General features: G+C 31.6%; 1 protein-coding gene across 2 annotated transcripts in view; it reads right to left on the minus strand.

The window, feature by feature from the left end:
• Positions 1–1,087: 1,087 nt before the first annotated feature.
• Positions 1,088–13,358, minus strand: part of LOC127934168 (transcription initiation factor TFIID subunit 4) — a 69,636-nt gene continuing 57,365 nt past the window's right edge. For both annotated transcript variants that reach the window (XM_052531365.1, XM_052531366.1), the window contains one exon: positions 1,088–5,046. In XM_052531365.1, coding sequence (XP_052387325.1) covers positions 4,873–5,046 — 174 coding nt within the window. In that variant the 3' untranslated portion in view covers positions 1,088–4,872. The remainder of the gene's footprint in view (positions 5,047–13,358) is intronic.

Consider the following 13,358-nt stretch of genomic DNA (forward strand, 5'->3'; position numbering starts at 1 on the left):
AAATGGAGGAACATTTTGTGGACTGATGAGAGTAAAATTGTTCTTTTTGGGTCCAAGGGCCACGGGCAGTTTGTGAGACGACCCCCAAACTCTGAATTCAAGCCACAGTACACAGTGAAGACAGTGAAGCATGGAGGTGCAAGCATCATGATATGGGCATGTTTCTCCTACTATGGTGTTGGGCCTATTTATCGCATACCAGGGATCATGGATCAGTTTGCATATGTTAAAATACTTGAAGAGGTCATGTTGCCCTATGCTGAAGAGGACATGCCCTTGAAATGGTTGTTTCAACAAGAAAATGACCCAAAACACACTAGTAAACGGGCAAAGTCTTGGTTCCAAACCAACAAAATTAATGTTATGGAGTGGCCAGCCCAATCTCCAGACCTTAATCCAATTGAGAACTTGTGGGGTGATATCAAAAATGCTGTTTCTGAAGCAAAACCAAGAAATGTGAATGAATTGTGGAATGTTGTTAAAGAATCATGGAGTGGAATAACAGCTGAGAGGTGCCACAAGTTGGTTGACTCCATGCCACACAGATGTCAAGCAGTTTTAAAAAACTGTGGTCATACAACTAAATATTAGTTTAGTGATTGACAGGATTGCTAAATCCCAGAAAAAAAAATGTTTGTACAAAATAGTTTTGAGTTTGTACAGTCAAAGGTAGACACTGCTATTTTTTTTAACACACCCCTTTCAACTAATTGCCCAATTGCACAGCCTTAAGAGCGTGCATATCATGAATGCTGGGTCTTGTTTGTTTTCTGACAATCTACTGAACCTACTGGTAACTTGTTTGCCACGTAGCAATAAAAAATTTACTAAAAACCTTGATTATTCTGGTTAGTCACATTGTACTGCTATTATTTTGAACAATACTGTATATATATATATATATTTATATATAGTATAAAATACTATTTTACTATTAAAATATATTAAATTGTGAACTGTGTGTTTGTATACTGTACATATATTTTATAAAAAACATATAAATATGAATATGACATATAAATATATGCATTTTATACAAAAAAAAAATTAATAAATGGTGAACTGCACGTGTAAACATTTTGAAGTTTAGTAAACAGCTTTTTAATTCCTTTACAAAATAGGTACAAATACAGAAGTATGTTCACACAAACAGAAATATTTCAGGATATGTACAGAATTTACCAAAAATAAGAGTTCTGATAAACACAACGTCTTGTAAACAATATATACAAATTATCCATAGATCGAAACATTGAATTCCAGCTGGGCACGTCAGTAATACAATATGAAGAGAGTCCTAATAATATTTCGGCTACAAAGCGTATAGAAAGAGCCTCCAGCGGAAAACAGAAAACAGAAGAACAACCCAAACAAATAGATTTGTGCTTGTTTCAAATGGGACAGTCGGGGAATGAAGCAGTTTGCCTGAAAACGTGGATAACAACCAGAAAATATAAATAGGTCCAAAAGGGAAATTTCCCGGACATGTGAGTTGAGTTTCACACAAACCGCAAAGCAACGGGATTCACGGTGCATAGAAGAGCGAGAGGATCCGAGTGAAGAGAGGTCACCGAACTTGACCTCTCGTGACATCATGTACGGCGAACCCTCGCCAAAATAAATGCTTACGGGATTCGAGTTCGTCCTTGGAAGTGAGCTCACGAATGATACATGAACGACTGACAACAATAACTTAATAACGATAAGAAAAATAAACACAGTCGAGGGCAGTGAAATCCAGTTTTATAATCAAAAATGAATTCAAAATCAATTTCTAATACCTTCATAATACATTGATTTATCAGTGCATGTTATTCTAAACTGTTTGCCTTTATAATCTACTGCTGCTTTCAGTTCTGATCGTGTTTGTGAGATGAGAAACCCAGGATCTTTTGGGGTTGGTTCTTCTTTTCTCAATGATTGATTGATTGACGTTCAGACGATGTGTTGATGTGGCTGTATTGCTATAGCTCGGATCTGCTGGCCTGATTTCGAGAAAACACGGGATTCGTGCTCCTCGTGGACAAATATTAAAGCTACGTGAATCACAATGACAGACAGAAGCTGGAATTATTTCCACATGCTGTTAAAAACAATATTCATAAAAAAAAAGTCTATTTACATTGAGACTCGCCTTTTGAAAAAGAGTTTTTTTGTCAGTTTTTGATGAGGTTTTGAATACTGTGATTGGCTGGACACTGATGAAGATGATTATGATGATGATGATGATGCTTGGGAAAGTTTGCATGAGACGCGAATCTTTAACAGAAAACTGCATTGATCACTTCCAGGCGTTTCGTCCCGTAGATCGTCACTGTAAGCGCTCGGTGTTAAATATACATCTGCACCGTGAGAAAACACTCACTTCATCAGGATTTCTGACACTGAAAATACTGAAATATATCACAGCAAAAACCGTGAAAATGCATGAAATATTATCATATTCTTGTTCAAAGCATAAAGAAAATGTAGTGAAGCTTATTTTAAAAACAAGAAAAAAAACTGAGAATTTGAGGTTTATTTTATACTAATTAAATCTCTCATTTGAATAAATCGTTGCTAATTTTTTATTATTTCCCTTGTTTTAGTAAATTGTGAAAAATTTGTATTAATTAATTCTCTCATTTAAGTAAATTGTTGCAAATTTTTATTTAATTTTTTTCCTAATTTTAGAAAATCATTGGAAATTTGTATAAATTCATTCCCTCATTTTTAGTGAATCTTTGCTAATTTTTACCCTTGATTTAGTAAATTGTGACCAATTTGTGTTAATTATTTTGTTTTAGTAAACTGTAGCCAATGTTAATGAATTATTTTCCTTATTTTAGTTAAACATTGGTAATTTTTATTAATTAATTCCCTCGTTTTAGTAAATCATTGCAAATATTTTTAATTCATTCCCTCGTTTTAGTAAATCATTGCACATTTTTATTAAATCGTTCCCTCGTTTTAGTAAATTAATGCAAATTTGTATTAATTTCTTTCCCTCGTTTTAGTAAATCATTGCGAAATTTTATTAAATCGTTCCCTCGTTTTAGTAAATCATTGCCAATTTTTATTAATTCGTTGCCTCGTTTTAGTAAATCTTTGCAAATTTTTATTAATTCGTTGCCTCGTTTTAGTAAATCTTTGCAAATTTTTATTAATTCGTTGCCTCGTTTTAGTAAATCTTTGCAAATTTTTATTAATTCGTTGCCTCGTTTTAGTAAATCTTTGCAAATTTTTATTAATTCGTTTACTCGTTTTAGTAAATCATTGCCAATTTTTATTAATTCGCTGCCTCGTTTTAGTAAATCTTTGCAAATTTTTATTAATTCGTTGCCTCGTTTTAGTAAATCTTTGCAAATTTTTATTAATTCGTTGCCTCGTTTTAGTAAATCTTTGCAAATTTTTATTAATTTGTTCCCTAGATTTAGTAAATCATTGCGTATTTTTATTTATTCGTTAACTCGTTTTAGTAAATCTTTGCAAATTTTTATTAAATCGTTCCCTCGTTTTAGTAAATCATTGCCAATTTTTATTAATTCGTTGCCTCGTTTTAGTAAATCTTTGCAAATTTTTATTAATTCGTTCCCTAGATTTAGTAAATCTTTGCAAATTTTTATTAATTCGTTTACTCGTTTTAGTAAATCATTGCCAATTTTTATTAATTCGTTGCCTCGTTTTAGTAAATCTTTGCAAATTTTTATTAATTCGTTGCCTCGTTTTAGTAAATCTTTGCAAATTTTTATTAATTCGTTTACTCGTTTTAGTAAATCTTTGCAAATTTTTATTAATTTGTTCCCTAGATTTAGTAAATCATTGCGAATTTTTATTTATTCGTTAACTCGTTTTAGTAAATCTTTGCAAATTTTTATTAATTCGTTCCCTAGATTTAGTAAATCATTGCCAATTTTTATTAATTTGTTAACTCGTTTTAGTAAATCTTTGCAAATTTTTATTAATTTGTTCCCTAGATTTAGTAAATCATTGCGAATTTTTATTAAATCGTTCCCCCATTTTAGTAAATCATTGCAAATTTTATTAATTTGTCGCATCATTTTAGTAAATTGGGACCAATTTGTATGAATTATCTCGTTTTGTATTATCTCGTTTTTTTATTGTAGCTAATTTTTATTATTTAATTCTCTCGTTTTTTAATTCCCTCTTATAAGTAAACAAGTGCACATTTTTATTAATTCTCTACCCTTATTTCAGTAAATCGTTTCCTTTTTGTACCAATGAATTCCCTAATTTTAGTAAATCGTTGCTATTTTTTATTAATTAATTCCCTCGTTTCAGTAAATTGTGACCTTTCTGTACATACAGTATCTGTTCCTTTGTTTTAGTAAACTGCTGCGAATTTATACTAATTTGTTCCCTAATTTGTACTGATTTGGAAAAAATTTGGACAATGTGGTCATGATTCACTAAAATGAAGGCGTTGAATATAACAAACCATGTTCACGATAAGGGAACACATTAATAAAACAATAGAATTAATTCTTAATTCATAGCCATCTCTTTTCGGGGGATTTTTAGACTAAAATACTGATGAAGAAAGTGGTATTTACAGTGTCAGATTCATTCATACACAAACAAACAAACAAACACTCCTCGGCTCAAAGCCAGAAAGACAAGCCTTAAAATTCACTATCATAAATACAGTTTAGCTAGTAACGCTGAGGAGAAAACAGGAAACATAAAGCACATCTTGTTTTTTTTTCTCTCTCTCTCTTTTCAGAGCTTTTCTATCAAAAGCAACGCAGACATCACGAGCTCACAGACACAGACGCGGTGAACGGGCTGAAGGCACGTCGCAGGGCTGAGGGGAAGTCGATCGCTGCTCGGGTGGTTTGGCTGCTGATTGGCTCAGCATTCGCTCAGCGTTGGCTACTTCAGGAGAGCGCGGTACAGTAAGAGAGATCTGCTGGTCTCTCGCTCCTGCTCCATGTAGAAGATGAAGTCCCTGAGGTTGACGCGTGTTATTCTCTGGCGGTTAAACTGCCGTGACGAGCAGCACGGGGCTGACGATCCGCCCGGGGAACCTGCCGAACTTCCCGACACCTGACGACAAAACACAATTCCGTTATTAAACACATTGCACGAGTTATTTTATTTTAAGTGCATGGGAGACTCAGTCCACAAATGCTTCCAGAAAATTTCACATTCTAACAAACTAAAATTTATTACACGAAAACATTGGGTGAAATAATCAGTTTTACTGTATTGATGTTATTTATATGGTTTAGAATCATACTGTATCAAACTTTTTACTAAGCTTGCCGCAATGCACTCTGGGATTGCCTTATCTGTGAAGGCCTTTTATGATGATATTTGAAGGCCCCTAAAGAAGACACTGGTGTTCATTTTATTATAAATTATAATAAAAAAAATATTGCATTATAGTAAAAAAAAATAATTAAAGTACTGAAATATTTAAATAATAAAATAAAATTACAGTATTCTAATCACTGAATTTTTATCAAGATTAGCAATATATTTTGTATTATATATATATATATATATATATATATATATATATATATATATATATATATATATATATATATATATATATATATATATATATGTATATATATATATATATATATATATATATATATATATATATATATATTTATAATAATAATATTTATTAAAATAACATTTATAAAAATAATAAATATATATATATATATATATATAATTTTTATAAATGTTATTTTAATAAATATTATATATATATATATATATATATATATATATATATATATATATATATATATATATATATATATATTAATATTTTTTAATTGCATTAACTAACTTTTCAAGGTCTAGAAATCATGCTTTTAAAATAACTTTATTCAGTATTTCCAGGTTGTCCACAGTTCTGTTAATGCTGGCTTTAAATGCCAGTTTTTAAGGGAACAAATTAAATTAAATAATTATATTTCAACATTCATGCATACTTAATGACATCAAATGTAAGCAGATGAGTGTCATGTGAGATCATGTGACTCTGTCCTGCTTCCACCGGAGCTCAAGATGATCTTTGGATCTTCTTAAATCATGCTGGAGAACATGATCATGATCACATTTAGTGCTGCTGTCAGTCAAGCCAAACCCAATACTATAAGACTTTCCCACATCCATATTTATTGTTCTCTTCAACTTCAAGCTGTCAATCAGATGTAGCTCCACTTCAGTCACTTTTCATACAACACTGGCATAACGGATGAAACTAAACTGATTCCGTCATTTCTGATGAGCATAAATGCTCAAACGGATGTTATTGTGAGCAAAACCGTCTTCTCTTAAACTTAAATGTGTTTAGTCTTTCACTCACATTCTGTTCATCTGCTTATTTCAGTGTAAACTGAAGCAGAAGTCAAATAAACACACGGATTCTTACGCACTGAGTCAGACTCTGTCTCTCATGAGCAACAGAAAAATATCTGATGGTAGAATCACAAAATAAGACCTGAAACGAAGTCTCACTCTCTAACAGACGTCGCACAATTAGACTTGATTGTGCTGGGTAAACACAATGAGAGACACGCAGGGTTAATGGAAAGCAGCTGACGCATAAGGCACGTTATCTGACGGGTGGAGTGTGCTGAGGTGGGGTCAATTCAGGACAGGCAGCGCACGGGACGCCCTCAGGGCCCAGGACCTCCAGAAGAAGGATCTGGCCTCATCAAGCCAATCAGAGTTGAGCTCATGTGAAAGACGGGCATGTCTTCTGCCATGGCAATTAATGCCAATCACAGCCTGGACCAATCAAACGCATCCATCTACCTGACGGACCTCTGGCGGGTTTGTGTGCTCAGTATTCACGAGCGAGTGTGTGTTTGAGATGAGAGAAACACAAACAGAGACGAAGGAAGAGAACCTGCTTAGGGGAATAAATCACTTGATGAACTTTGAATACAACAAAATTAAGGATTTTTACGATGCTACTGTAGCAAGATGGTGAATGTTTGTGAATTGCTTACAATAATTGCACAAATATGCTTTCAGGCTACATGTTCTGTCCCTTTAACATCATCAGGAAAAAGTGTGAAAGTCTTAAAGGATGGAGTTTGAAAGGATTGCGCCACTCACTAAAAATTATTAGACAGAGAACAACAAATCCGAACATAAAATGCAATCAAATACCTTTTATTTGCATTGCTTATATAATATATATATGAGTATATACTAATATATGTTATATATAGCTTTTCTTAATATTTTGAATTAGCTTTATAAAATTCATAAATTAGCAATACGTTTACGTGTTTGTAATTTTTTATCAGTTTTAGTTCTTTTTTTGAATACTTCTATTTAGCTTCATTTATATTTCAGGTTTAGTTACAGTAATTTTACATAAAGTTTTCCTAATCAATTTTTATATCTTATTTCAGTTTTATTTCAACTAGTTTAATTTTATTTAATTTTTTACTATTTTAATTTTAGGTTTAGTTAACGATAACATCATTGTAAATGCCTAGTGCATTATATAAAAAAAGTAAAAAATTATATATATATATACTGACCTGAGATTCGATCACATGACATCAAACCAAAATAAATAAATAAATAAAATAAAACAAAATAGTAGCAGATTCTTCGGAACAAGTATAAATAGTACATTCCCAAATAAGCCAATATAAATATTAATAGATGCTGTTTAGTTAATCAATAAAGTTAATCAATTATGAAACAATTCAACTATGAGCATCTCTACAGACAAAAGTGTCATCATTCAACTCAATTTAATAATAATAATGTAAACTTGATCTGACATGAATTTGATTTCACTCAATTCACATCAGTTGATTCACTTCAGTGGATTGATTTCAGTTCAGTTCAGTGTTGATTCCTTTCAGTTCAATAAGAATATCAGTGTTGCAAAATTCATCAATTATTAAATGAATCTGATTTGACTATAAAGCAGCTCTGTAGAAGACAATAGCCTGAATATTCAGCTCAATAATCCCAATGCCATCAAACTGATAATACTAGTGAATATAAACAGACACAAGTGAAACAAAGATTCACTTCATATGTCTCGAACTGAAAGTTTGCCGTGTTTTCTGGCATTAGGAACACAGATTGTCTCTGGAGCCACACAGAGGAAGAGGAAGTGATCCGAACGCAGGCAGAAAGGTCACGTCTTTCCTCCCACTGTACGCCAGTAACACAAACACAGCTCTGTTGATGTGTGTTCCCATGCATTAACAAGTACATAAACACACACTCATTGATTGCTAATCTACATTGGGGGTCGTCGAATCGTGTGTTTTTGGCGAAGGTCAGCGTGGAGCTGAAGGAAGAGGAGAAGAAAAGATTTGTGGGAAGGCAAAAATCCGTGAGGCAAAAAGCAGCATCTGTCATTTTATGAGCGCGAGCCGCTGGCGGGCGTAATGTCACATGACATATCCATCTGACAGCTAGCACACGGATACCTCCTTACATCTTTTCAGACAATTTCTGACTGCGTGCACGTGTTTGGAGCGGAGAGAGACGAGCCTGCAGCATCCTCAACAACACACACACACACACACACCACTGAAACACTGACCGGTAACGAGTGAATCAGATTTACACAACATGTGTGTGTGCTCAGATTCATCAAACTGATCCATTACACTGCTGAAGCTGATTTTGGCTCATAATGATCTGGAAATGGGACTCAAGACCTAGTTCTGTTTTTTAAAACAATACAAGAACCAAAAGACTTTCGTGAAAAAATAAAATAAAATAAAATAAAAAATAAAAAAAAAAATATATATATATATATACACACATATATATTTACATATATCTTCTTTTATTGATTCTACATAAAAATATAAATAAAGATATATATAATCATGGAAGTAAAATTGTTAAAGTCCAAAATTTACAATAATCTCCATCTTAAAAAAACAAAATAAAAAAATTAAAAAAGTAACAAATTAAAAAAGGTTAAAAAAAAAGAGTAACATTTTTTAATTCCATAGACTAATATAATAAAATTAAATGAACAAAAATCTGCTGAGAGACTCGATATGACCATCTTATAATAACTCAAATACATCCTAAATATATTTCTAAACAAATACATTACATTCCTAAATGGCATGAAAAAATAAGATTTAACTCGTCTCGTCTTGTAATAGCTGAAATACATCTAAAAATATTTATTTCTGTATCTCAAAAAATAAATAAATGAACAAGTAACTAAAGCTTGAGAGACTCGATATGACGCTTTATATTAACTAAAAAAAATCCTAAATATTTATTTCTAAACAATTCAATAAAATTCCTAAATTCCTAAAAATTATTAGATTTAAATGAGTTGAGATTAGATTTAAATTAATAGATTTAAATGCGTTATCTTATAGGATTCGTTGAATTCCCCCAAATAAAATAATTAAATAAAATATAGAGTGAAATAAATTAATAGAATGGAATTAAATTAAATTAAATTAAAATAATGATTAGATTTAAATTTGTTGAGAGAAACTCAATATGGCATACTAGTCCAAACACATCCTGAGGATTTATTTCTAATAAATGGACAGATTTTGGGCTTCTTTCTGTCTGCTGTCTATGAACTTTTGACCTTCTGTCTGTGCACAGCTTCACAAAACCCATTCGGCTGTCATTCTTGTTCTGAATGTGTTTCTATTTCTCCCTCTTCAGTTTTCAAAGAACGGCGTTTACAGTCTGGAGATCAAACCCAGCTGATAACAGCTTTCTAACACTTTTATTTGTAAACTGTGTAACTACTTCATCTCGTGCCAAAGAATCACATTCGCTCTGTGTGAAGCTCACAGACGGAGCCAGATCAGCTCCCACTTTGCTAAATTTACTTTGGGTTAATAATGTATGTTTTTCTCTCCTGCCGTCTCGGACTCTGAGAGTTTCACGGCTGGCAGTCTTCATCTTCATCTTCATCTCCATCTCTGCTTTCTGCTGATCAGCGTCTTTCTTTCTCCGAGTGTTTCTGAGTGAAGCTCGAGCCCTTGATGCTGGAGCCAATATTGGACTTGGCTGCGCTTTCACCTCAGGGCTACAGGTTAATGGTCCACTTTGCCAGACACACACACACACACACACACACACACACACATTACCAATACTGCTATCTCAGCAAACACATCAACAGGAGACGGCTGAATATGAAGAGGAAGATGAAATCAGAGAGAAACAGAGATGGACGCGCCGTTACAGATCGAAAGAACAAACTGATGAGATCCGACAGCGGGACAACGAGATGTTTATATCGGGTCGACTGAAATGAGTTTATCAATGACCACGGAGAAAGAGAGCAAGAGAACAAATTACATTGAATTTAGTCATTCCACTTAAATATATATGTATATATATATATATATATATATATATATATATATATATATAGAGAGAGAGAGAGAGAGAGAGAGAGAACAAATCATATATATATATATATATATGTATATATATATATATATATATATATATATATATTAGATATTATTATTAATATAAATTACAGCTAGAATAAATGTGCATTCTAAAAAAACAAAATTATATAATATATATAATGCATATTATATTTGTGTGTGTGTGTGTGTGTGTGTGTGTGTGTGTGTGTATATAGTGTCCACAATAATTTACAAAAATAAATAGACATATATATATATATATATATATATATATATATATATAAGTAATATTAATATATTAATAAATTATTAGTCATATAATCATATTAATATTAAAATAATATTTTTTTATTACTCTTTAAAGCCTCCCTGTTATTATTTCAATTTTGTTATTTAACTTTCCGATAAAAAAAATAAAAAAAATAATATATATATAATTTTTTTTTACCCCAAAATAGAAAACACACACACACACACACACACACACACACACACACACACACACACACACACACACACACACACACACACACACATATATATATATATATATATATATATATATATATATATATATTTATATAGTTTTTTTGTTTTTTTTGGAAAGTTAAATAACAAAATTGAAATAATGCATTTCAACATAATTCCTATAATTAAACAGGGAGGCTTTAAAGAGTAATAAAAAAATATTATTTTAATATTAATATGATTATATGACTAATAATTTATTAATATATTAATACAACTCAATATAATTATAAAAAAAAAATTAGAGCGAGTGAGAATAGAAATAATAAATAATAACTTATTATTTTTAAATTACATAATATATGTAATGTATATATAAATTTGAAATTTCCATAAATAAAAAAATAAATACATAAAAAAATTATTAATCCCGGAATAAAAAAAAAAAAAAATATATATATATATATATATATATATATATATATATAAAAAAAAGTTTCCTTCCCAAATCCGCAATACTGTTTTTGATAGTTAAAACAAACAAGCTAAATGGTCCTAAAACAAGCATCATGTTTGTTTCCAAAATATTTCTTACTCATTGTGAAAGAGATCTGGGCATGTATTTAACCAATAAGCGATCTTAAAAAGCTTTCATAAGCAGGATAAAGCAGACAAACACTACAGTTCACCATCACTCGGAGACTGAGAATGACTTGAGACGTGATGACTGGTGCTTTTCCATTAGGACCTCAGCATCAGCACGCTCTCGTTCTCGCCTCCCATCATGTCAGAGCGACTGAGGCCGAGCCAAGAGCCAAAGCTTTCCCACATGTCTTCCTCCGCCCCGAGGCCTCCACACCGGCAACGGACATTAATTAGGACCAGAAACTCCCTCTCACTTTAACTCAGGAGAAAAGGCCGATGAGGACATTTCGAAAGAGTTAGCAGATGTGGAGCGATCGGCCCGAGGCGTTTCTGACATCGCCCGACTGATGCATTTGATGTGGAGTTAATTCAGCTCCAATAAATGTATAAAGAATTACAATAATAATTCACAGATGTATATTGTGTGGATTATACACGCAGCCCTCGCTTTGAACTGCGCCACGGCAGCCAAGATTAACAAAAACAGGAGAAAAGAATGAGCACTGCTTTGTGTTTCGGCTTTCTGCTAATCAAAGGGTCAGAGAGGGTCAAGATTCACTTCTGATTCGAGGTATTGATTCGGTCTCTGATGAAGGCTGGTAAACTGTGAAAGTCCTTCACTTGATAGAGAGAGAGAAATAAATATATCATAAAAATCTATATAATACATATAACATGTAATGCATAATATATTGTATACATATAATGTATATAATACATTTTAATAAATATAAATGTAATATATATAAAAAAAATAATATAAAAACACCTTTTCATATTCCATATATATATATAGAGACAGATAAACATAATTTAGAAAATATGTGTATGTATGTATATATATATATATATATAATTATTAAATGATAATAATTTAATATAATTTAAAATAATAATTTAAAAATAATATTTTAATATAAATGTTATTATTATTTATTAAATTAATATAAAAAATATGATTATTAATTATATTATCATTATTATATAATTTTTATAATACATTAATCTCATTAAAATAAATTTAATTATGCATGCAGCTTTTATGAACTATATTAGTTATATTTATACTGAAAATTGATTTGTTGCACCTCAGGATAATTAAATATTATCTAGTGAAGAGGAAAATAATGAAAATATGAAAATAATTATTATTATTTTATTTTTTTTGGAGGCTCATAAAAAAGTTAATATCATAAACTATAAAAAAATATATATTTTAATTGCAGCGGCACCATAAATATATGACTGCTTTTATGAAATAATATATATATATTTGTACTTTATCCATTGTTTTTTCACACCACAGGTTCATTTAAAGTTAACTAGTGAAAGCAAAAGCAGTATAAAATAAGCTCAGGTAATACTATAGTATTACCCTCATGGTTGTAAGAGATGCCCAACAGGCTGAATGTGCATTTCATTAGACATAATGAAAAATCAGCAATATCATATACTAAGCGGCCTCATTTCTGTTGCTGTATTAGATTTACTGCAGCATAAACACTGGAAAAGAGAAACAGAGAGAGAGTCGTTCTAGTATAATTTTGATGAAAAATGGCAGAATTGCATCCAACTGCAATCCGCCGCTTAACTAAAGAGCAACAAATCTCAAGAAATGGCGGGCTGGTGAGCGTCCTAAAACACGAGGAGGAACACGGCCGGCGAGCTCCATGGCCATGCACAGCAACTGCAGAATTTCAGTCAAGGAGAAAGAAGGCGAAAAAAAAACGAGAAAAAAAAACACCTTATTACTTCTAACTCCTGCAAGCCATTTTGGTCTCCAAAGGTTTCAGAGCGCCTGAGGCGCAGTGTCTGCAGTGTTTCGGGAAATGACTTGCCTTCGCACGAACACGGCTATGTTCT

Source organism: Carassius gibelio, chromosome A18 (assembly GCF_023724105.1).
Source record: "Carassius gibelio isolate Cgi1373 ecotype wild population from Czech Republic chromosome A18, carGib1.2-hapl.c, whole genome shotgun sequence".
NCBI lineage: Eukaryota > Metazoa > Chordata > Actinopteri > Cypriniformes > Cyprinidae > Carassius > Carassius gibelio.